The following is a 26,642-nucleotide window of genomic DNA, read 5'->3' on the forward strand; positions in this document are numbered from 1 at the left end:
TTTGTTAGAGAGAGGCAGGTAGATAGAGCTAGTAAGAAGATAAATAACGAATAATGAGACCTATAAATGTATATGAAAATAATGATAGCTTATAACACAACGGTGCTAATTTAATACTATATTAACTATACATGTCTTGAATAAGTTAAGAAAATAGTATAAACCTTACTCTTATTCATTCCTATTTGCATCGGGTGATCTGATCACAACACTCAAGATACTTTATTAAAATACACCCGAAAATTAAAACAAGTACATAAATGTTTTATTAGAGGAAATTAACTACAGTATTTAAATTTTAATTTTCTAGAATGCAATGTTTCCAAAACAAAATGGTATACTTGAAGCTACGATTCAAGAGAGATCAGCTGTTGTACAGTAATCGAATGCAGGTTTTGTTTGTTTCTTTAAAAGAAACAATTATTACAGAGATATATTTGTTTTTAGTTTATAAAATAAGCTGTGTTCCTGCGAAAGTATAAAAATAAAACAATGTGAGTTTCAGCAATGTTTACACCTTCGCTTATGAGATAATGTAAGCATACCATCTACCGCCTTCTTGGCAAAATATGTACTGTATACAGTAAACAATTCTAAAGGAATGTTTTTATGGTAAAGATGAAATTAATTCTTATTTCTATTTTACTTAAAACAACTACAGTATATGATTATCCTGAGCACATTACTGTATATGTTGTTAAGTCATAACTTCCAAACTACTATGTAGGTAAAAAAAAAAACTCATACGATGATTAAAACGCCGACAAGCATAACGCTTTTTATTTAATTTTTGGTTTGGTTATTGTAGCTGTATGCCTTTTTGCAATGATTTTAATGGAACGTTGCTGACAATACTTTTCTGGGCTCCGACCCGTGTCGCCCAGTGAAATGCTCCTAAAGCACCATTTTTTAAGGTATATAACTGCTATATATTACCAGAGAAAAAATTGCATGGGAATGCCAGGTTGAACCCAGCTCGCTCACCTGTATAAGGTGTCGATATAATACTGGGGTGCGATAAATCACAACCAGAGGCCTCGCACCATTCGATTCCTTTGAATCTTCCTCAGTTGGGGCCTTATCTACGTGCCTGTCGTCCTCCAAAACCTCTGAATCTGGACTGGTTGAGGCATGCTACACTGCCTGGGATGAACAAGGAATGCTCTCTGGATTGGTGGTTCTAGAGATATCCAGCTACTATCCTAGTCCTGGGTCAATACAAGACATTTTCCTGATGGCCTTGGAGTCTTTACTTTCCTTGCTTTATGCGCCAGCTGAAAAAGGTGAGAGAGGATTCTGTAAGGGAAGCTCGAGGTCTACGAAACGGTTGAGGGTACTATGCTGTAAGAGGTAGGAATCAGCCTGTAATTCTCTATCAACAAAATCTATCTAGGAGACAAGGAACCCCTGTGTTCTTACTCTAAACTCCCCATGGAGGAGTAACTGGGATCTTGTACCTGCATCAGCACATGGGAACCATCTTCACAGAATTTAAGTCAAGCGGCGAAAGGGCAAGACTGGATGGGTTGGAAAAAATGCAATAAATCAGGCCAGAGTTATCCTTGGATGGAGATGAAACATGGAATTCTGCATTGCAGTTGAACTGCATAATCTAGGGCTAGATCTTTGACCCCGAGAGAAGACACGGAAGGCTGAGCGAGGGTGCTATCATATGGAGATACAGGAACCTTACCTTTTCTAGTTGCTTATCTTGCAGGAGAAATTTATCCCTTGATGCCTTAAGAAATCTCTTAGAATGGTGCTCCACCTGTCAGATGATCCTCTGGGGGCTTGGGCGGAAAACCTGGATGGCGAAACACGACTGGAGCATGAAGGTGAAACACTGGTGGAGTGCTTGGAATGCATGGGAGAGGGAAAGTAGCGTCTGGAGTGTGAAGGCATAGTATGACTATAATGCAAAGACAAGATATGTGGGAGTACAATGGCAAAGCACAGCAAGAGAGTGAACATCACCTAAAGCGTTTAGAAGAATGTCTGGAGCATAATGAGAAAGATCACTTGAATCGTGAAGGAGAGAGTGGGACAGCTAGTGTGTCTGAGCACAGCAACAAGAAGAACTGAAGAAGATGAATGTTACAAGGGGGGGTTGGCCGGTTGTTTACACCTCATCAAAAGTTTTAACTACCGTATTCCAGCTTCACCGCTATCATTCTCCTATTGTAGAGAACAATGGTTTGTATTTGTGTAGGAACAAATGTAACTTAATTATTTACTAGAAGTGGAATTATCCAGCTTAGAAAAAACTCAAATATCACAAATTTTAAGTAATTTGTATTTTTCCTAACAGTACTTACCTCGAACTACTTTCTTAGGAGTAACTGGGATTCTCCTCAAACCTAGGGTCCCAGGACGCGGGGTTCTGCGTTTTGGCTAAAAAGTCAGGCAAGAACTTGAAACAAATCTTTTCACCTTTTCGAGTGCGAAACCTCGTACAACAACCCGTGGAGTTCACTAACTCGTTTGGCAGAGGCCAGGGCGAGGAGGAAGACTCTTGAGGGTGAGGTCTTTGTCAAGTATGTTTCTGAGGGTTCCAAGGGTGGTCTAGAAAGGGCCTTAAGGACTCTTGCAACGTCCCAGTGCGGCTCTCTAGACGAACACGGAGAACACGATTGTTCGAAGCTTCTAATGAGCATCGAGATCTGCCGGGAAGCTCCTAGATAGTCCCTTGAGGAGAAAGACCTGACCCAATGCGGCTCGGACCCCTTTGATGGCCGGGATAGAAACTCCTAGGTTGTCTCTCAGGTGAACTAGGCAGTCCGCTACCTTATGAATGGAGGCATCCAACGGTCTGAGGTTCTGGGAGGCCCACCATTTTGTGAATGTGGCCCATTTAGCTTGATAAACCCAGGCTGAGGACCTTAGATATCCTGACATCCTCGTGGCGGTCTTAGACGAGTATCCCTCCTTCCTCAGGAGACGCTCGATAACCTCCACGCGTGTAGGCGGAGGGACCGAGGGTTTTCGTGAAACTTCTCGAAGTGGGGCTGACGGAGGTGGTCTTCTCTGTCCGGAAGCGGCCAGGGTGGAAGGACCGCGAGTTCCTTTAGGTCCGCGAACCACTCTCTCTCCGGCCACCACGGCACTACCAAAGTCATCCACAGGTTCTTCGCACGTCTGACTCTGTTGAGGACCTGTCTGAGGGTCCCGAAGAGAGGGAAGGCATAAACGTCCTCGAACGCCACTGCTGGGTCTGGCACTGCAGAACAGAACACTGGGAGCTGGGCGTTGAGCTTTGTAGCGAAGAGGTCCATCACCGGCGATCCCCACCTCAGGATGATTGTCTGGGCCACTCCCGGGTGTAAGGACCACTCCAACCCTACTACTTGACCCACCCTGCTGAGGCCGTCGGCTAGGACGTTCCTCTTCCCCGGAATGAACCTGGCCGTGAGCTCGATGTGTTCCTTTTCGGCCCATTCCAGGATCTTTGCCGTGAGATCGCACAGCTCCCTCGACTTAAGCCCTCCTTGCTTTTTCACGTAGGCTACCACAGCGGCGTTGTCGCACATTAGCGCCACCGTGTTCTCCCGGAGCAGGTGGACGAATTCCACGCACGCTCTCTGAACTGCCAACAGTTCCAGGATGTTTATATGAAAGTTCTTTTCCTCGGGGGACCAATTCCCCCTTGCTGATTCGTCGAGATGGACTCCCCACCCCTCTTTCGATGCGTCCGTGAATAGCAATATCTCCGGAGGGGCGGTCGCGAACAGCATTCATTTGGGGGTGTTCGCCCTGTCGGACCACCACTTCAGGGTTTCCTTCATCTTCGGGGACACTGTGACTAACTTGGGAGTTCTTTCAGGTTCCACTGAACCGCCCTTAGCTCGAGTCTACACCGAGGGACTAGCTTCTCTAAAGATACCAGGTGGCCCACCAGCCTCTCCTTGGGAAGCCCGCTAGGAAGGGGAGAATTATTCGGTCCAGGTTTTCGAGCCTCTCTGAGGAGGGGAAGGACCTCCCCAACTTTGAGTCCAGGACCATCTCCAGGTAAGTCATCCTGGTGGACGGGATCAACTGTGACTTTTCCATGTTGATGGTGATCCCGAAGTCTTTGCAGAACCGTAGAAGCTTCGCGCCTTGCTCCTTCAGTACTTCCTCTGAGGCTGAAAGCAACAACCAGTCTTCTAGGTACTGGATCAGGCGGATCCCCTGCTTGTGAGCCCAAACCGACACTGAGGAGCTGTCAACAGCCCGAAGCATAGGGTTCTGAACTGCAACGACTGGGAACCCCATTTCACCCTTAGGAACTTCCTGCTGGAGGGGTGGACAGGGATCTGGAAATATGCGTCCTTGAGGTCCAGCGACATCATGAAGTCTCCTTCCCTCAAGGCTGCCATCACCGACTTCGGGGTGTCCATCTTGAAGTTGGTTTTGCATATGAACTTGTTGAGGGCCGAGAGGTCTATGACCGGCCTCCAACCCCCTCCCTGTCGCCTTCTCCACCAGGAAGAGCCTGTTGTAGAACCCCGGGAGGGGTCCTTGACTAGTTCTAATGCCCCTTTGGTGAGCATGGCCGACACTTCTTTTTGTAACGGCGCCTACTTCAAGGGGTCCTTGGGAGCTAACCACTCTGCACGTTGGTCGGGGATTAGAGGAGGCGGGTCCGCCAGGAAGGGAACTGTACCCGTCCCTCAGGACTGCCATGGACCATGGATCTGCTTCGTTGTCCCACCATGCTGGCCAAGAACGTTTGAGGCATCCCCCTACCCGAGGCTTCGGCAGGAGTAGGGGGCCTCTCCCTACCTTCTCCTGGAGGCGCAGCTCAAACGTCCTCTTCTGGAGTTGGAGTAGTTAGGCCTAAAGGAGGCCTGCGGTGTCGCGCTTCCCCTGGGGGGGGGGGGGGCTGCGAGGCTTGCCGCCAGGAAGATGAAGGGGAGTCGCCGTCTGGATTGTGCTGCCGAGGAGTGGGGACCGTCCGGTGCAACCCTTCTGTGAGTTGGACGTCTTGTTGCGGGGGGCCTGGAATCTCCTGCCTCCTTGATTCTCCTTACTCTCTCCATAGCTTCCTCCACTGCCTAAAGGGGGAAGACGTAGTCACCCCACACCAGGGAGTTCCTCAGGCACTTCGCTTCCCTCTCAGGTAGCCTACGGATCAACTTAATGAGAACGGTGTCTCTCTTCCGTAAGACCCAGTTGGCCATCTGTGTGAGGGACTGGAAGGTGAGGAATTTCATTGCTTTCCCTGAGTGGATTAGTTCTTGGAGTAAGGTTTGGTTTTCAGGCACTGCCAGGTCATGGAACAATTAAAAACCTACTAAAGTGCAAGCCCGCCAGTCCAGCCATGACGTGACGTTCACTATGTCCTGGGCCGTGTCTTCCATCATCACGGCCTCTGCTGGGGAAAAGCACACAGGGGCGGAGGAGGCCCTGTCTTCCACACTGCCCTGGTTAAGTGTGGCTATCGCCGCTTCGATTGCGCGGGGTCCCGCGTGCCGGCCATCCGGGACGTAAAACCGCTTCTGGGTTCTAACCCCGGCAGCAGCTTGAAGGACCCTTGGGCCCTGAGAGTGTCTCCTTGACCCGCGATGTACCTGTCAACGTGGTCCATCCCCAACTTATTGTCTGGGGCCAACGGAATGGTTAGGGACGGGGTTGTTGACTAACCTGCCCAGACCCGAGAGCCAGGCCTGCTCTGTCGAGGGTTTCGGGTCGTCCAGCCTGTGGTGTCGTCTGATCAGAGCCAGCACTTTCCTATAGGAGGAGACGTCATCTGCCGAGCACTCTCCACCGTCCATCAGTCCCTCCACCACTTGATCCTCCGCGTCAGGTGCACTGTCGATCACGGATGGAGCCACGTGGGAGGATAGGTCTTCTCTCTCTCGCTGATCCGATGACGCGGGAACTTCCAGCACGGGTGGCTCCACCAAGACGGAGGTAGCCGTCATGGGTCTAACCCCTACCGAGGAGCTCCGTGGGGCCAGGGGCCTACGGTGATCCTCCGGTTGGCCAGGGCGCTTGGATAGAGCTGCCGTGGAACCGGGGATAGGGGCCATGTTACCGGGCCGAAGGAGCGGCTCTCTCCGTTGGGCGGATGGAGCCGGTGCCTTCGCGGGCTTAGGCTTGGCGAAGTCGACATGTGTTGATGGCTTCGAACGACAGGCGGCCCGAGCGGACGCCACGTGTGGTAAGGGCTTAAGCGGGGTTTACACGGCCGAGCAGCTCGCCGAGCCCGGTTGTCGAACCTACTTGTAGAACGGCTCGAAGAGCTTTCAGACAGTACATCGAGCCTCAGTATGCCTCGTGCTAAAACAACGTCAACATGTCTCTCGACCAGGACGATTTGATTGCCATTGCTTTAGCAGTGGCACTAAGAAGGAAAAAAAAAAGATCAAAAGAGAGAAATTTTCATATACCAACTTGCTTGTTGCTTTAAAATTAGAGCCAGATGACTGGGGCAATTATTTGCGTATGGATGAAGACACTTACATTGATCTACTGAATCGTGTCAGCCCTTTCATTACTTATGAAAATACAACTATGAGGAAGGCCATAACTCCACATGAAAAACTGAGTGTCCGCAATTCCTTTGTTTCTGGCTACTTTAATGGAATAGTCTTTTGATTTAACTTTCCATAAAGCTGGATGAGCTCGATATGCATGTATGAAATCAAGTACGACTTCCTTCTCATTCTTGCTTTCATTAATGGCAACCATTATTTATTTCTTTGATGATGTTTCCTCTAGCAGGTTTGAATAACAACTGAGGTTCGATGCTCGACACCCCTTCACACGTTCACACCGCTCGTCAAACAATGTAGCTCCGCCCACAAAAGTCAAGATGAGCCTGACTTTCATCGAGCCGCTCGACGAGCGCGCTCGACAACCATATAGCCCGTTTACACGCTCGAACATTAATTCAAACACAGGGTTGTCGAGCCAGGCTCGACGAGCTGCTCGCCCGTGTAAACCCCGCTCTAGTCGCGACTCCAGCGGGCCACCCAGATGAGCCTGAAGCGGAGGCTGCCGTGATTAGCTCGCTACGGGGGATCGTCACACGGACGCACTTATCCCTGGATGAACACCCTTTCTTGCTCTTCTTCTTGGAGGTCCTTGAGCGTTTCCTGGACGGGGCTGAGCGGGAGCAAGACCTCCTCCTACGGGACCTCTTCCGCTTCTTTCTCGCCTCACGGGGATCGGAGTCTTCCGAAGAGGACAAGTCTAACGAGGATGAAGAAGGGTAGGAAGAAGAGCTCGCCGAGTCCTCCGAGACTTCTGATGCCGATGTAGGGTCCTCGTGCTGCTTCACCGGTGTGAACGGCTGCATAAAGTCGGGTGGGAGCGTCGACGATGGCGGCGGGGGAGTCCATAGCGCCTTCCTGGACGCGAACCAGCTGTCGAACTCTTCCTCTTGGCGCATCGGCGACCCGAAGGGCGTCCTAAGCGACGTCCAAACAATGGAGTCGGGGTCCGACTAACCTGTCGGCGGCCTCTCCTTGTCTACTACTCCCCCCGGCGCTGAAGTACCTGAAATACACTGCCATGATGCGGGGGAAGGAGCCGGGCCAGTCTTCCCCCACACCGGGTCTTCGGTAGAGACAGGTCCTGCAGGCACCAGAACCTCGTCTCCCGAGCACACACCCCCCCCTCACATGCCTGCGAAGTAACAACATCCACCACATCAGGAACATCGGACTCATGGGGAGCGGCAATGGGCTGCTTCCCCGCAACGGACTTACCTCGTCCCCTACTGTAGGTAGGGGAAGGTGAAGGGGAACCTCTCTCCGATGGAGCTGTGGGCGAAGTCAAGGGCGAGGAGGCGCCCACCTTCTTAGGAGATCTCTTAGACACCTTCTTTTTCGTCACGTACAAGGCCCACTGGATTTCCGGCCAGGACTCGCACTCCGGACACGTGGCGGACAGGGAACACACGCTACCCCTGCACGAAGAACACAGGGTATGCGGGTCAACCTCCGGTTTAGACAAGAACGCACCACACGATTTACCGGTCTTAGACCCGGGGCAACGACGTTGGGGATCCATACTAGAACACCAAAGCAACACAAGAACACAGGGGAAAGAGGTGGATGAAAGGATACAAGGGAATTGGTAAACACGCGGTAACCACGTGGGGACACAAAGGGTTGCATGGGATGTGAGAGAGCAGCGAGATGTGAACTATGCCGCGACCAGAAGCTTACTGGTGACCGAGACCTAGCTCTATGCTCTCGCACGCTGACCCGGGTCGCCTCAGGGGGAGTATCCATCCGCCACAGAGGGACCCACGATAGAAAACGGAGATAAGGTTAACTACACAAAATTCTGGTCGGTTGGGAGGAGAATCCCAGATATTCCTAAGAAAGTAGTTCGAGGTAAGTACTCCATGTTGGAACAAATATAGTTTCTTCCTTCCCAAACCAAAATTGGTCTTGTAATCATATTCAACATATGTTAAAAAAGATATACTGCACATTTTAAAGCATTTTAATAAAGCAATTTCCAGATAACAGTTTTTTAATATAAACTCATCACACAGCTCTAATACCAGACATCTATAGCCCATTTCAAAAGAACTAAAATCCTTCAAGAAAAACTGACATATAATACAAAATATAATTAAATACCACAACCATCATTTTAGTTCCTTTATAACAATACTGTATATTGGCAATTCTATGGAAACAAATGAATTTAAGATTAAAATTATTCCCTAAAAAGATAAATTACAGGAAATAATGTCCCAGAATGGTCTACTACTGGATGCTTTAAACTCGCAACAATATTGGCATCCTTAGGTGCAATCAACCAAACAAAAGCAAATGACTAGCTAATAATAAAAGCCAGACTAGGCAAATTGCACTTTCAAAATTTTACTAGTTAGTAAACACTTAGGTAAGCTAAAATTATAAAAGGCTTCTTCACTAAGTACTGCTGCCATTTAAGGGAAAAAATAAAGTTTAGATCCTGGATAATGAATGCAAAAAACAATCAATACAAACCATTATAATTAAGAGTAGCAGAGCACTGAAAAGAAGTAAATTCACCTAATTTACTTCTGAAGTATCCATGCTTACTGTAGGTTTCAAATTGACCTATAAAATATGAATAATTTGTTTTCATTTATTTAAAATGATACCCACAACCTTACTACATAATTATATGGAAATCCAACAAAGCTTAAATGAAGCTATATGTAGAAATGTATTTATGATCCCATTTGTAAAATAACTGGAATGCCATAACTGAAAAATATTACCAATTTGGTCCTCTTAAAGAAACAAACAACTTCTACCAAGCAGACTTGCATATTAAACAAAAATCAGTAAAATCATAAGAGTAACATAAACCTTATACATTGTATGCTGCATAAAACTGTTATACCCTTTAAATTACCAGTAGTACTTCAAAATTGTGAAGCACTTTTGTTAATGGCATCACTTTTGCTAATCAGGAGGGCAGCAACATTGTATAATTGTTATTACACTTACTCTTAACAACTATTAAGCTACTATGTACTGCACTGTATGGTATAAATGTGGAAATATCTTTCCTTAGTCCAAAAATTCATCTGGGGACATATGTAGGTGTTATATAACTTGCTACTACACAACAAATGATTTCTATTTTATTACTCTTACTGTAATCCAAAAGATTAGGCTACAAAAGGAATATGTATATTTCAGGAAATGTTAAAAGGAACTTGAACCAAGAAATACTTTTCTCATTTACTGGGAAAAAAAAAAATGACAAATGTATAAAAAAATCTCCTATGCACATTTTCTCAACACTATAGTACCTACAAAACTTAAGCTCACAAGATAAAATAGTTTATATCTATTTGACCAACAATGAGATACCATTTTTTGTGCCCTGTGAAAGACGTTATGTTCTTAATATTCATGTACTTTCAGTACCTGCATACATATAATTTTCATAGTATTTACTCACCTTACAATATTATTTTCACAGATGAGCACCTATTCATGGCCGAAACACCTGCAGAAGTTCTATTTGATAACCTGATTTTTAATCACAAAAAAACTTTTTCCAGTATAAAAGTACAAGTTCTACTTCTAATTCATCACATATGCAAAAAAGAAGAAACTTCACTTAAATCATTAATACCTGAAACACTTCCTTAAGTATCCATTAACAATGAGGCCTTTAAAACTTTCAGGTTTGATACATGCACCAAATCTAGAATCTGCACCACATTTTTTTTTGAAAGACTTGCATATTGCTAGACTATGGTTTTCATAACTGGTATTACATGTAGTTTAAGGAGGTTTGTACTCTGATGTCCATTTCATAACTAAATAACTGTCAAGCTTCTTATTTTCTTCACCTCAAACTTAGATATTATGCCATTAAACAATTGTATCTGCCAGTAAATATGTTACAGTGTGTACTTCAAAGAATAGAACAAATTTTAAGTTTTAAACTGTTCAAAAGGACTTCAAATTTTCTCATCTAGACACTGGTAGTGAAAGCATTAAATTTTAACTTTTTAAAGTATTCTAAAGAATTATAAATTGTCTCACTTACATAGTGACATTGATAGTGAAAGAATTGATTTTAACTTTTAGTGTTTTTAAGGCATGTGAAAAAGGCAAAGAAATATAGTATTTGAAACTAAATGTATTCCACTTTGTATATCTATAGCAAACACTAATCTTCTGTCATATGATTTAACAGTTGCGACTTTATCTTGTACATGTTATAACCAAACACTATATATTTTAATTTAATTTCTTATCTTTTAACAAGTATCATCTAAAGGCCACTTTACTAGGTAACAAAAATAACTTTGCTACTATTACATAGATAACTTCTACAGAAAACAGAGTGGGTAGGCAATGGGAAATGCACTAATGTTAACATTCTAAACATTAACAAAACATGAACTTCCTGGCAACCATAAGACTTGAAGGTGACCCAATTTTTATTAGGGGATATTTAATCAAAATTTTCCAATTTCTATTCAAAAGAAAACACACCTTGAAAATTCTTCCTTACCACAACCCTTATTTATCTTTTCTCTTTGTTATAAAATGTTCAATAATTACGAAAAATTTACTCAACCCCCAGTGTAAACAAGTATGAGTTACTTAGCCAATCTGTTCCCTTCACTATAAAAGTTATAAATATAACTTTTAAAGATATATTTAATTGTAAATATGATAAAATAAGAGGTCCCATTTTTATTTTAATGACAAAGGATGAACAGAAAAGATTTTAGCCCTTGTAATCTCCCTAAGATTTGAGCGAGCAATATGCAATCATCATCATGCTATCCTTGCAATTCTATTCCTTTCAGGAAATAAGGAGCTATACTGCTAAAGTCCTGCAATCTATTACTTTTACATGAAGAATTTCTGATCCAAATGGTTAGTAAGAATTAATTTGGCATAACACGCAATTCTAAAATTTATGCTTTTAACAATATAATGGCATTTGCCTATATCCAGAAGAGTATTCCCCATATCTTTTAAATTATAACCAGAAACCTTAAATAATTAAGATCAAATTGTTCTATTCCTTATTTAATAAGGGGTAATATATTTATAGGTGTACTAAATTAATTCATCATTGCTTCAATTACTTACCAAGTTATTCCTTAAAATTACAGCTGATCCAAGACACATTCAAACATCACAAAAAATTTCTTACAATAATGCAGAATTCCACAGGTTCTTCAATGAAATACAAGGCTGCCATAATCTATTTCCTTGGTTGCTGAATAACAGCTGGCTTTGTAACATGACCAGAGCGTGTCTCATGCGTAGGAACAGGCTTTTCGTGGGTGTGTTTTACTGCTGCTACAGGAAAATCTCTCTCTGGTTTTCCCATAACTTGGGTCTGGATCATAACTGGTGCTTTGAGAGGACTGTAAAGGTAAATATTTCAAATAAAAGTTACGACGGTCAGGTACAAATAAATCAAAGGAAGCAAATGGAATGTTAAGTCAGAAAGCACCACAGATGGAGCTGAAGGGAGAGTGCAATACTGTACTTAAAATATAGAGTAGTTTTAAAAGATAGTAATAATACACAGTAATATTTGTAAAATTATCCAATATTTATTCTAAGGCTAAAAAAACGTTACAGTATAGAAAGTAACATTCCATAAAGAACACAGGGGAGGAGGGTTGATTATGGATAACTTTAATGATACTAGGTGTACTGGAAAAGATAATTTGTAATACCAAGATCTCCCACTGTATTATAAGCCAAAAGGTTAAAATGATCTCAATATACATTTACTGTATATTGTACATAAACAATTATTATATAATAAATAAAACAGCTGAATGAATTTCAAAATCACTGATTGCATTATTTCTGATTAAGAAAATTCCACTCATACCAACTTATATTATTCAAGATTAAGAGCCCATGTCATTTCCAGCCTTGGAAATTTTACTCTTGTATGACAAATATTTTAGTGCTTTGTATTTTTTTCTAATCATGCAAACCTGAGTCCATAGCATAGGATTATGAAAATAAATGTGGTGTGATTAAGACTGGCCCATATCTAAGCGGACCATAGGCTTTTGCATTGACAGGCCATAAGTGAAGTAGAATAAACTGTGAAAGGGAAGCGATGGCAGGAACACTGGAGACGGACCAACAGGATGACAATGAGATGGCAGAGCATGACGACTGAGGCCGTAGTCCAAAGCCCAGCAGAGGGTGCCGCAAAGCGAATAACTCCTTCCAAACCCATTCCTTCGTCGGTCAGGGAGAAATTACATTTTTTCATATAAGAAGGTCCTATCAGGACGACGTCCCATCGAAGAGTATGAAAATAGCAAAGCTAGAATACACCTGTCAAAAATTTTAGCAGTGTCAATAACTGGCCAATAATTACTGGTCCAGTTTGGGAACACATTTACAACCTTACTTACAAACTTTGATTGCAGCTGGGACTATCTAAGGGATTGGTATAGGTAGGGAAAAATACAAATTAATTCCAAATTCTTAACTTGTACTCTCTCACATTACATAAACAGCCATCCTATACATAACAGGCTCATCCTTAGGCAGGTGGAAGTCCCTGTTCCAACTGGTTGGAAACTGAACCCTGGATACTCAAAACTCACGCATGATGATCCTGAAAGTCGAAAATCCTACATCACTGGTACCAGAGGTTCAGCAATACCAGTGACTTGACAGCCCTGGCATCAAAGGTTGTTCTCGAACTGAAGACTCTGTGTTGTAAGCCTCTACTAATAACGTCGGGCCTCTTTTTACGAGACTTCTCCCTTTGTGATTTCACTTACATGCGACACAGAGAACCGTAATACCTATTAAATAAAAAATCACATTCGCGATATAAACTCTAGCGGCACAATAGTTTCAAATAGCCCGCGCTTCTTTACAAAGGGAGTGCTTTGCGCCACTTAACTTTCCACCCAGCTCATCCTAGCTCCCGCCGTACACTGTATAACCATTGAGGGTAGTACAAATTTACAGCTATATTTGAAATAAACAGGATTTTGATTAAAATGGTATTTCACTTAATTGTATCCAATAATAATGCATGTAATATTCACATTATCGTATCGTATTTGTCTCGTAAACATTATAATATTCTCCATTGTTCACATTCATACTTTCCAAATCAGCCAATTACCCCTGCGTGGTCCCCCGTAGGTAACCTCGAAGGATATTTCATACTTCCTTAAAGAAAAAATTATTCCTTGACCTATCATTTTCCAATTAGCATACTAATTTCAAGTTTTATTTTAAATACTTCTCTCATATTTTATTTACTTATGCTGCCAAGTTGACACGCCTAGTTTGAAGAGGACTTTTGTGCCAGCTAAGCACGATTGGCAGCCAGTATCAGCCATTACAAGGTAATTAGCAGGGAGGTTGGACTTGTGGAGGTCGGTTAATAGGCTGAGCTGGTGGAATGCATCTACGACACTTAATAAAAGCGAAATTATCTGCTTCAGATGTGGGTGTTAATCTTGAAAAAGGGGGGAAAGGCTTCCAGCACCCTTTTCCACCCTGAAACCTGAAAAGATTAGTTTGAAAAATAACTCCTTTGCTGTTCAGGAACACGCATAAAGTTTGAAGCATTACAAACATTAAACAGAACACTAGAGCGAGAGTAGCTAGGTAAAGCAACGGGTTTGTTATTAGAATACAATAGCTCATGGCATTTGGGTTGTGTAAACCAGCTTGATGGTTATAAACCGAGGCTTCTTGATAATGAGCCAAAATTGACAACGGACACAATCACAAAGGGGTTCCATTCACATGCGAGCCTGAGAAGTGGGAGCACGATCTGAACGTGATAATCATGTGATAAAGGATTATAGCCATCATGCATTGAAATGGCAGTGTACATAAGGACGTTGAGGGAACAGCAGCGCATACAGACTTGTTGCCCTGATCATTCGGTTAGAATATCATCACACATCACACAATGAAACGGCGGCATGCCCAGTGACGTAATCACGCATAGGAACAGCGGCACGTGCAGATTTGTTAGTGGGAAGGTAAGTCTGAGCTGATCCATGAAAGGACAAAGTGTGAGGAACTAATAAAGGTTTAGCAGTTAAAATAGACTTCCTAGCGGTCGTCAGGGAAGGAGAGGTCACATAAGGTTTAAAGCAACTTGGTTTGGTAAAAGTTGCGTTTGTGGACATGGCCGAAGCAGTCCGACCGCCCTCAAAACATTGTGCTGGGGAGTTTTGGGACAGAGTCCAGATAACTCTTCAGAGGAGAGCAGTGACGAGGACCCCTGGAGGTACAAGGCAAGCCTGGCTGGTGAGGACAAGCTAGGGAATGATAAATAAGGATCCTCTAGTAAAGCTGCTTCCGTTTAAAGGGAAATGGCAGCTTCAACTCTAGGGTTCCGAGAACAAGAACGGAGGGAGACTTAACTTATCAGAGATACCTTCAAAAGTGAAAAGTCATCCCTGACATAATCAACCATACAGGGCTCACCTCTCTAAACACTAATGGGAGGCAAGGGAGATCTATACATGACAGAATAATCAGGTACCAAGGATACTGGAATTGGATCTGGCTCAGGGAGCACAGCAGCCATAGCCTCAGAGGGTTCTGGACACAAAGGAGCAGGCTGGGGGACAACTTTCGATGCAGAAACAAGTTAATTGCTAGAAGAAGACGAGGAAGGAGAACAATCTTTCTTAGCACGTCGACTTCAACCTGACACATGAAAGTATCACTTCCGGGGCACAAATGCATGACGCTTGTTATACTAGACATAATAAAACACTTGTAACTCACAAATAAAGAAAGCGCAGCTAGTGACAGTGATAAAGGACAAGACACATAGCACTAAGCAATACAGTACAGTGGAACCTCTACATACGATTGTCTTGCCATACGATTGTTCCAACATCCGAAGTAAAATTCCATCAAAATTTTTGTCTCGACACCCAAAGTAATGCTCTAACATCCGATGTAGATCTTGTTTACGCCGGTAGATGGCAGCACGTAAGAGGGACGTCATGGAGTGTTGCGTGCTCTGTTCTCTGTTCTTGTGTGTATCGTGTGGTTGTCCTCTGTTTGGTCTGTTATTAAGTGCTTTTTTTTCTTCCTTTTCTCACATTTCCTTTCTGATTTTACCTATAATCATGGTGCCTAAGAAGCTAAGTTTCAGTACAGGTAGTGGTGAGAAAAGGAAGAAGGCAATTCTTTCATTAGAATTGAAGCAAGAAATTATAAAAAAACATGAGAGCAGTGTGCATGGGAGTAAAATGGCTAAACAATATGGCCGGAATAGGCCTATGATCTCGACGATCATCAAGCAGAAGGCAGCCATTAAAGTAGTCAAACCATCGAAGGGGATCACCATTATTACAAGACATAGCAATACCCTGAAAGAGATAGAACGCCTTTTTTTGATGGGGATAAATGACAGATTGTTGGCAACGATCATTTGTGAGAAGGGCCAGCGTGATGAACAGAAAGAAAGAAAAAAGTGAAGCAGAGAAAACTAAGATAGCATTAACAAGCTCTTTTAAAAAAGTCCTCTCTCTTTTTCTGTTTCTCTCTAAACATAGCATTAACATGTTCTTCAAATAAAATATCTCTCTCTCTCTCTTCTTCGCTGTTATAGTGTTAGAGACGTCTATTATTTTTTTTTCCAGAGAGAGAGAGAGAGAGATAAAACAAAAATGTGTTTAGAGTACAACATATGATTGGGGGAAGTGCCTTGCTATATGTATGTATGTATGTATGTATGATTTTTAACAGCGTCAACGAGTTGAAAGAATTAAATGTAATTAAGGAAGTAACAACAGCGAATCTGAATTCCTTTATTAACTAAAACAAATATTGATACAAACACACACACACAGGTGTAGGGATTGCTACGCAGTAGTAGACAGACGGTCGGGGAGGAAGTACAGATGGTGACTGTGATAACGTACCGTAACTCGTCACTGAAAGTGATGAAAATTAAAAATCAAAAGAAAAAAAAATGTAAAAAAAATGAAATATACAAATAAAAAAAAATAAATAAGCTAAGTTAGATTAAAATTTCCGTAGTGTAAGTTACGGTACGTTATCGCAGTCACCATCTCTACCTCCTTGCTGATCGTGTCTCCTCCTGCATAGGAATTCCTACACCTGTGTGTGTGTTTGTGCATACGCACACGTGTGTTTGTATCAATATTTGTTTTAGTTAATAAAGGAGTTCAGATTTGCTGATATTGCTTTTTTAGTTACATTTAATTGTCTTTCAACTCGTTGACGCTGTTAAAAATCATATGTACACACATTTTTGTTTAATCTCTCTCTCTCTCTCTAACACTAACAGTGAAGACGAACAAAAAAGAGAGAGAGAGAGAGAGAGAGAGAGAGAGAGAGAGAGAGAGAGAGAGAGAGAGAGAGAGAGAGAGAGAGAGAGAGAGAGAGAGTGTGTGTGTGTGTGTGTGTGTGTGTGTGTGTATTTATTGTTAACACCATGTCTACCTTCTCGTCGATCGTAGCAATTCCTACACCTGCGTTGGGCTGTCTCTAGGGTGAAGTGACAATAAAAACACATTTTTTATTTATTATTTCTTTATAATTATCTTTTTTACATCCTTCTTTCATATTATGCAATTATGTTATTGTTATGTGTAATTATATGTAGTAATTTATTAAGGAGTTATTATAGGTTTTTGGGCTGTGGAACGAATTATACAAATTACAGTGTATTCTTATGGGAATATTTGCTCCAACATACGAAGTAGTTGCTGGAACGAATTAAGATCGTATGTAGAGATTGCACTGTATAAGGCATTCCAGGTGGGAGTGAAAGTTGTAATCATAGAAGAGAGGAGGGGATGCCCCCTCTTAGCATAACCACCAGAGGACAAGTGGTGTAAGCCATTCAGCCAGGCTTATCCCAGCCATGCAATGGGGTTGCCTAGCAACCAATTATGATGCAATCAAACATTTCTTTCAGATTGTCTGGTAGTAGAAAGCGAGATAAGGACTAACCCTTTTAAATGACTCGGATGGTTGTATCCACATAGGAATAAATGAAAAATATAAAACTTATCTCTCCTCAGAAACCTGCGACATAGTTTACACATATATTTATAAATCCGCGATACACTGAGAGAGCAATAGGTAAACCGCGATACGGCGAAGGATTACCTTATATGTAAATGGAAACGTCATGAGGTACATACTAATAATTATCAAGAATTTTAAGAGATAAAAATTTTGTATTTAAATAACCAAATTAAATAGTAAAGTCTGATGATACTAGAGAAAAAAAATGGGAAATTTTTAGAGTGAATTTAAAAATGCAAACCTTTTAAATTCATCATCTCCATTTTCACTGTTCTTTCGAGGCTTTGCTGGTACTCCATCCTCCAATTTGGTTTTCTGCGCAATGCGTACACCACCAACTTTCACTGAAAGAAAAATTTTTACTTACATTTTTTGGTTAATTTAACATATAGTATTACACATCCACTACTGTATTAGAGAAAACTCAAAATAAAAAGTAATTAAGAAAAGGTACGTGATATATCAAAATTTTAGTATTGTGTACAGTATCAGAATAGGTCATTTGACAGGCATAAAAGTCACAAATTTTCAAGTATTTTGTATTTTTCCTTTATATAAAAACACAAGCCCTTTAATAGGAGTACAGCACTAGTATGTTTACAGCTGACTGGGAGGGACCTGTTACAACTTAACAACTGCTGGGTGGCAGGGAGCATGCCTAACCCAGAGGCCAATGAGCTCGTCACTCGACCTTCAGCAAAAGATTTGCAGGATGGTTAAGGCGGGAAGTGTAAACTTGAAGGACTTAGGTTTGTAGTTAGGAAAAACACAGTTTATTTTAAAAATTCGTGCCTTGTTCCTACACAAATACAAACTCTATTACTTTAACAAGAGACTTTTCCTTAGGAGAGAAGAAGTCCCTATAACCAAACTGGCTGTTTTACTTACACAGTACTGTAAATGTCAAAGCAATTAAGGTCTGTATAGGAGCAAAAGGGGACTCTTGTCAACCTCCTAAAGACTTGTCCATGAATATGAGGCAGGTGTTAGGCTAGGTCACAAGCAGAAACTGATAAGTGTCATGGAAGAACCTACAGTATATCCCATAAGGATATACTGTATTGTCAGAATTATCATCATTATTATTACTACTGAAGCTACAACCCTAGTTACAAAGGCAACAAGACCCTAGGCAGTGATAGCACGATCAGAGCATGAATTATTGCAACATGGAATCATAAGCATTATACGGAGGATAATTTTCACGTTAGCCCAAGGACACAGCAAGGCCGTGGGATGTGTATCTAACACATGCGGAATTAAAGAATGTGTAGTTGTTACAATTGGCTTCTATGCAGTTTGCTTGGAAGGGTAAGAAATACAGTAAAAATACCTGGATAACTCTTGTGTAGCCAAAGTTGTGGTTGTGGACACTACCAAAGGATTAAAAGACCACTCTGAACCATCATCCCTAGCCGACTCAGATAGTCTGGTATTACATTCCCTTTCCCTAGATTGAAATCTGCTGAAAGGTGTACAGCAATCATCAAGTTCAATGTTGTATTCCTATTGACAGGTGGCCTAGCACCACGTGACCCTTGATGTCTCTGAAAAGTGGCGTAACACTAGGACGCTGCCTTCAACTCTAGGTAATTCGCATCTCGGGGAATCTTCAAAAGAGCCAATGGGGAACTTGATATCTGCAACCACTGACTCTTTAGCAGCCATTGTAGAGAGCGAAGATGCATCCTCCCAAAGTGTACTAACTTTTAGCTTCTCTAGGGAAGAAAGATGGACCAGGAGTTTTTGCCTATAGTGACCTGGAAGGAAATCCGTTTCCAAAAAGGGAGCTACAACTTGTCTGAACTGCTGGATTCTATCTGAGGATGAATACACTGGCTTGGGTCAAGTCTACTGTATATGCAAGCACAAGTGCCATAAACGGTGTGGAGCAACAAGAATGAACTTCTCAAAGTTTAGGCGGACCTCAAGCCTATCAGGAAACCAAAGTGAACATATCAGTGAATACCTGTGGTGCTGTGGACAGGCCAAAACATATTGTGGCTCATCTTTCGCAGTCTCAGTGCTTTGAGGGTTTTTAAATAAACAATATAAACTCCTTAAAGACATACAAAGGATTGAAGATATTAAGGCTTTCAAGAAGTTGAAGACTTTCTTGTTTTCTAAGTGCTTCAATTCGATAATGTGGACTTGGCAATTACCACGGAAAGTGCTTTGTGATACTCTAAATATTTAAGAATGTATATGACAAACAAATATTGTAGGTCATTTAGGGCACAGGGTTTGTGTGTGTGATGAGACCAGAAAAACAGCCCTTAAAGTAAAGTCAGGAGAGAGAATCGGAAGGTGGTAACAATCTTACCGCATTGCCAATTTCTTTTTAAATACATTTTTAATCATGTATTTTCTGATAAATCGGGCAAACCCGTGAAATATGAAAAAAAAAAATTACAAATTTCAAGTAATTTGTATTTTTCCTAACAGTACTTACCTTGAACTACTTTCTCAGGAGTATCTGGGATCTCCTCCCAACCGACCAGAATTCTGTGTAGTTTACCCTACTCCTGTTTTCTATGCGGGGTAACCTCTGGTGGAGTGATACGCACCCAGAGACGGCCCCGGGGTCAGAGAGCATGCTTGCTCAGGTCTCGATCTCCAGTAAGTTTCTGATCGCGTCACGGATAACATCCCGACGCTCTCTCTTACCCAGTGCTACCCTTTGTGTCCCCTACCCCTTTGTCTCACGTGGTCACTTTGTGCTCTTCCTTATCCTTTTCCCTCTGTGTTTCTGTGTCTCGTGGTGTATTACTAGTGCGTTATGGAGCATCCCCGTCGTTGCCCTGGGCCTATGGCCGGCAAATCGTGTGGCGCCTTCCTCTCTTAGCCTGAAGTTGACCCGCACTCCTTGTGTTCTTCGTGTAGGGGCAGTGTGTGTTCCCCTACAGCCACGTGCCCGGAGTGCGAGTCCTGGAACAAGGTGCAGTGGGTGCGCTACGGCACCAAGAAGAAGAAGACCTCTAGACGTTCACCTAGGAAACCCAGCGTAAAGTCGGGACTTTGTTAGCTACATGGCGATCCAAAGTCCATTCGGTATACCTTATCTGTAATGCTATGCTGTGCACAGATTGTCGGGGAGCACGTTCTTCCAGTCTGGAATGAAGCGGCCTGATAGTGGTACCGAACGAACTTTGGCCCATCTTAGTGTTTATACTATTAGATGAGAAGAGGCTACGAGCAAGTTCCCTCTTGCTTGTCGATGTGAGTCTCTATGTGGTGTGATGTGTGTCGTCCATCACATCACTGAGAGTTCTGTTAGAAACCAATAAGGCTGCTGAAGGACCGGAAAGTTGGCCTTCATCTCTTAAAAGATTCAAGTGAAGGTACTTTCGGGCTCTGTCCAGAGGGCTGAGGTTGTGTGGTGCAGCACTATGGTCCCTCCTTTCTTCTTTTTCCCGACTCAAGTCTCTTGGAATGGAAGTCGTTCTCATTTCGAGAAGGTTTTGTGAAGATTGGTGTCTAGAATCATTCCCAGATACACCAGTCTCCTGGGAGGGAAGTAGGGAAGACTTTCGTAGGTTTACCCTGATCACTGGATCTTGGTAAAAAGACTTCAGAAGTTCCAGTGTTAATGCAAGGTTGCCACCGAGTCTGCTAAGGTTAGTCAGTCGTCCCGAGAGAGAGGAGACAGAAGACGATCCTGTGAGAGCAGGATGGGTGTAATGGAAAGACCGAAGCACAGTGCCCTGAACTGGTGTTTCTTGTTTGACAAGACTGAATCTTCCAACCTTCCTAGATGGATGGTTTGGACCTGGGAGTAAGTGTCCATTGTGCAAAAGAAGACCTGAGGTCTTAGCCCTTGTTCGAAATCCAACATGGTGTGGACATCGACCCAAAGGGACAGCTCCTTGCTGATCCTTTTGCATGGAAGATTGTCGACGCTGGAGTCTTGACTCATGTCGTAAAGGATCAGGCGCGATACCCAGTGTAATAATTCTTCTCTGAGAGAGAATTTCTTTAACTACCATGCGCCCTGATGGGATTGATGCTATTCCTTAGGATAGAATCAATCTGGCGAATGTTCATCAATAGTTAACCGTTGGGTATCGTGGTTACAGTGCAGTTGGAGAGTGCTCGCAAGTAGTTCCCTCTCGGCAAGCCGTTGATGAGGGTTGTTGAACGTTTGCCGATCACTTTAGTGATGGCGAACGGCCAGTAGCGAGAAGTATGTTGTATACCTTCTGATCTAGGAACTACAGGAAGCGATTGACTAGTAAGTTCGAGTCGCGAACTGCTGCCAAATTGCCGATGACCGATGAATCGGTGGTCTGTGAGCCGATGGTGAGTTCGAGATCAGCAAGCTGATTATGGTTCCCCCCCGTTTGGTTAGAGATAAGCAAGCTGAAGATGGGCTGGTCAAAGACCAGCGAGCTGAGTTCAATGATCGAAGAAAGATGAGCTGCCCATCGGTGATCTAGTGATCAGCAAGCTGATGACTGGTTATTGACTAGCAATCAGTGATTGGAAACACTAGCAATTGGAGATTGTTAGTCATTGGAGGGACTAGAGGTCAAAGATCAGCATTGAGCTAGCAATTGGCGATCTGGTGATCGGCGACCTAGCGATCAGTAAACTGTGAACTAGCCATCAGCAAACAGTGATCTAGAGATCAGTTTGTTGATGCTTTCCTGTTTGCTGACGGTGGTCTGTCAAGGAAAAAGAAACTTCAGAAGAGACACGAACCAAGGATTCCCCGTTTCGATTCCCCTTGTAGGATGGAATCTTCGGTATCTTGAATCCTTCTGTGAAGCCTTATTCCTCTTTTCCCGGTGGCAATGTTTATGTGTTTGCAGGGAGGAATGGGGCAATGGTGACCTGTCCAAAAAGTTTTATTGCTTTTTACTGACTATTGCGCCAGTGTGTAGGAGAGTACTGGAGCGATGGTACACGATGATGCTGGTGCTTAATATCTGCCTGGAGAGCAGGCAAGCGCTGGCTCTTAGGCAAGAGCTGGTGCATTGGATTTGCGAGCCATGACTCTTTGGCAAGAGCTGGCACATTGGATCCGCGACCGTAACTGCGCAGGCAAGTGAAACTGGTCGCGCAAGGGTGGGTGCATTGGCACGTGCGTGAGTACCACGTGGAGACTGTTGGCCCGCGCGTGCGGAGGACCATCAGCGCCCGCGCGCACTCAAGATTATTGGAGCGCGCACGCACGAAGGCTGTCGGTACGCAGGCGTGTAAGGCCGTTGACGCACAGGCGCGGTACTGTTGGTGAGCTCACGAGCGCGCAAGTCTGTTGGCGCGCATGCAGGAGACCATCGGCACCCGTGCGCGGAAGTAAGTCGGTGCGCACGCGCGGAGACCCTAGGCACCCGCACGCAAAAGAAAGTCGGCCCGCGCGCACGTCACTGTTGCCACGCTTGCATGTAATACTATTGGCGCACGCGCAAGAGCATTAACGCTCGAGCGCGGGAGACAATCAGCACCCGTGCGCGGAAGATCTTCGGTGCGCAAGAACATTGGCGCTAGAGCGAGCGGGAGACCATCGGTGCCCGCGCGCGGAAGATCTTCGGCGCGCGCGAGCAGAAGACCATCGCCGCCCCCGCGCGGTAGATCATCGGGGCGCGCGCGGGAGACCATCGCCGCCCCCGCGCGGGAGACCATCGCCGCCCCCGCGCGGTAGATCATCGGGGCACGCGTGGGAGACCAGCGCCGCCCGCACGCGCTAGATCGAGACCATTGGCACCCGCACACGGAAGATATTCGGTGCTCGCGCGCGCAAAGGTAGCAAGCACTAGTAGGTTGGCAGGACAGCTGGTAGGACGACCAGTGGCAGGACGATCAGGAACTGGGATGTGCCCTTTAAAAAGGGCGATCATCCACCGATGGGGACCTTAAATAGGTCTGCGTTAAGAGTCCAGGACCAAAATTCAAAGGACTATGTTGCAGCGCAAGGTTGCGCTGGTAGATCGGTAGGTCAGCTGGCAGGACGATCAGGAACTGGGATGTGCCCTTTGGAAGGGCGAGCATCCACCGATGGGGACCGTAAAAAAGGTCCGTGTCAGAGTCCAGGACCGAAGTCCAAAGGACTACGTTGCAGCACAAGGTTGTGCTGGTAGATCGATAAGTCAACTGGCAGGACGATCAGGAACTGGGATGTGCCCTTTGGAAAAGCGCTGTGCTGATAGGTCTGCTTGATCCTCCGAAGAGGTGTCTCTATGAGTGGCCTCTCTCGCGAACGAGAGAGGTGAATACTTCGTAAAAGAGAATTGAAGACACCCATTGAGGGCCGGTGGCTCAGCAAGCTGACCTTTAACAGTAGCGATCCTCCGAAGAGGAGTCTCTATGAGTGGCCTCTCTCGTGAACGAGAGGTGAACACTTCGTAGAAGAGACTAGAAGAACGCCCATTGAGGGCCGGTGGCTCAGCAAGCCGACCTTTAACAGTAGAAATCCTCCGAAGAGGAGTCTCTATGAGTGGCCTCTCTCGGGAACGAGGGAGGTGAACACTTCGTTGCAGAGACTTGCCAAGACTGCGCTCCGCCCCTGAAGGAAGAGAAACTCAGCAAGGGGGGAGAGAAGTCTGGGCGAAGGCAGCAACAGCAGTTGGAGACTAATTAATTTATTAAGATGTGGGAAGTTCTCCCTCTGAAGGGAGAAACCACCTCACACCTGTCCAACCCCTGGAGGCGAACCTCCTTTAGCGTTCTAAGATGATCTGAAGTGCTGGTCATGTCACGGGAGTACTTCTAAGAGAAGTGATGACACCCATGACGACGTCCTATAAGGGACGGCAGTGACAGCAGATTCCCCAGGCATGAACAGAACAATGCTTCGTTGGCACTCTTAGTCGAACGAAGAGAAACTGCATAGTTAACTGGGAAAACAAAAAAAATAAAATTAATTATTTAACAGAAATTCCCTAGGGAGGAACCCCGAGGGAACAACAAAATAAGTATTGCACCCTTCCTTCCCCAGTCGACATCCACGGGAGAAGGGGGGAGCGGAGAAACTGTAATAAAACAGAATTACAATTGTTTAAATCAGCTAAGAAAATTTACTAATAGTGAGAACTACTGATCCTCTGAAGGGAAGTGTTCCCTACGGAGAAAAGCTGTAAAGTTAAAAATCACAAATTTTAAGTAATTTGTATTTTTTCTAACAGTACTTACCTCGAACTACTTTCTTAGGAGTATCTGGGATCTCCTCCCAACCGACCAGAGTTTTGTGTAATTTACCCTAGTCCCGTTTTCTATGAGGGGTAACCTCAGGTGGAGTGATACACACCCTGAGGCTAACCCCGGGTCAGAGAGCATGCTTGCTCAGGTCTCGATCTCCAGTAAGTTCTCTGGTCGCGTCGCGATAACACTTCGACGCTCTCTCCTTACCCAGTGCGACCCTTTGTGTCTCACGCGGTCCCCACGTGGACCCATTGTGTTCATTCTATACCCTTTCCTACCCTTCTCCTCTGTGTTCGTCGTGTAGGGGCAGCTTATGTTCTCCTACAGCCACGTGTCTGGAGTGCGAGTCCTGGAACGAGGTGCAGTGGGTGCGCTTCGGCACCAAGAAGAAGGCGGCGTCCAAGAGGTCACATGGGAAGCCGAGCCTCTCCTCGCCCCTTACTTCTCCCGATGCCTCGTCGGATAGAGCTTCTCAGCCACCTTCCCCTACCGAGAGTAGGGGACGAGGCAAGTCAGTTGTGGGGAAGAGGCCCATTGCTCTTCCCCAGGAGTCTGAGCGGGTGCGGTATAGCACCAAGAAGTAGGCAACGAAGAGGTCGCCTAAGAAGCCGAGCGTCCCTCCCTCCCTTGCTTCGCCGGGCGTCTTGTCGGACCAAGCTTCCCTACCACCGTCCCCTACCCAGAGTAGGGGACGAGGTAAGTCCGTTGCGGGGAAGAGGCCCGCGGCCCTTCCCCAAGAGTCTGATCTTCAGGATAGTGGGGTTGTGGGTCGTTCCAGGCGAGTGAGGGGCCTGAGGATATACAATATTAATTTCACTAAAAATAATTGAGACAAACAATCGGAAGAGCAACCTAACCCGCGCACGGGAAAGGAGCTTCCCCAATAGTACGTTGTTGTTGTAAAGGTGAACGACCTCGAGAAGAGAAAGGCCGTAGTCAAACTTTGAGAGGACACATTCCTTTTGCTCAAAAATCCATGTTTTCCGAAGGGAAAAGGGAAAAGGCGAAGACATAGTTGAATGAAGAGAGTCCAGGCGATGACAATTCCCCTGCGGTGGCCGAATTAACGGATATATGCCGAAGGGAAGACCGATGGACTAGAGAGGGAGAGGTCGTTCCCCACGAAGTGTAACTGTGCTGGCTTTGCTAATCTACGCAAGCGTCGTTGTATATGTATCACACAGGCAGTACAAACACTGAAAGGGAAACTTATCATATTTTTATACACATATATATACATAAACAAATAGAATGTTTTTATATATATATACAAGTATAAGTAAAAGTTAAAAGACAAAAATTAATGGCAGTCCAGAATAGGCAAGGGGGAAGAGAGGAAACAACCGCTCTTGATCCAAGCCAAAAGTAAAGTGACTAAATCACAGGTGTGTGAACGGTGTGGGTAGTTAACCCTCGCTAAATTTTAATGGATAGTACTTTCAGCTCCGCCGAAAGTATAACCCTAACAAATAGCGTGGTTTGTATTCCAGTTACGGAACAAACAGAAGTTTGGCTAGTTCTCTCAAGTTTCCACTGCTGCCGTTACTTCTGCGGGGATAAAAGGAGTGTAGGGTGGTCAATAATACTGGAATTTCTTAAAGAAATTGTCTTAATTTTGTGACATTTGTTTAGTGTACACTTAGCTAGTACTGCACTCTCTACTTGAAAATGCAGGTTGTCTGAAGAACAAATTCTGGGGCTTTCGACCCCGAATGTACTAAGTCTCATACTGCCTTTTGATCTCTGTATAACTAAGGTCTTCCGAAATGGCAAAATATGACATTGACCCTGACCAGTGGTCGAGTCAGGAACATGCTTGGAAGGCCGACATCGGTGCAACTTTCATATTATGCAGCTCAGGAGATGAGAATTGAGACAGAAGATGAGAAAGTTTGTCACCCAATGTTTCTGTAGTCAAGTTTGCGACAATAGAGACAGAAGATGGGAAAGTTTGTCACCCAATGTTTCCATAATCAAGTTTGCGACATCTGGGTCAAC

General features: G+C 44.3%; 1 protein-coding gene across 1 annotated transcript in view; it reads right to left on the reverse strand.

The window, feature by feature from the left end:
• Positions 1 to 8,423: 8,423 nt before the first annotated feature.
• The window catches only part of LOC137657743 (death-associated protein 1-like), a 30,897-nt gene continuing 12,678 nt past the window's right edge, over positions 8,424 to 26,642 (reverse strand). Inside the window, exons 2-3 of the mRNA XM_068392215.1 lie at positions 17,746 to 17,848; positions 8,424 to 11,842 (exon numbers count right to left, since the gene is read on the reverse strand). Of these exons, the coding sequence (XP_068248316.1) occupies positions 11,677 to 11,842; positions 17,746 to 17,848 (269 nt within the window). The 3' untranslated portion in view covers positions 8,424 to 11,676. The remainder of the gene's footprint in view (positions 11,843 to 17,745; positions 17,849 to 26,642) is intronic.

This window comes from Palaemon carinicauda, chromosome 1, assembly GCF_036898095.1.
Source record: "Palaemon carinicauda isolate YSFRI2023 chromosome 1, ASM3689809v2, whole genome shotgun sequence".
Lineage (NCBI taxonomy): Eukaryota > Metazoa > Arthropoda > Malacostraca > Decapoda > Palaemonidae > Palaemon > Palaemon carinicauda.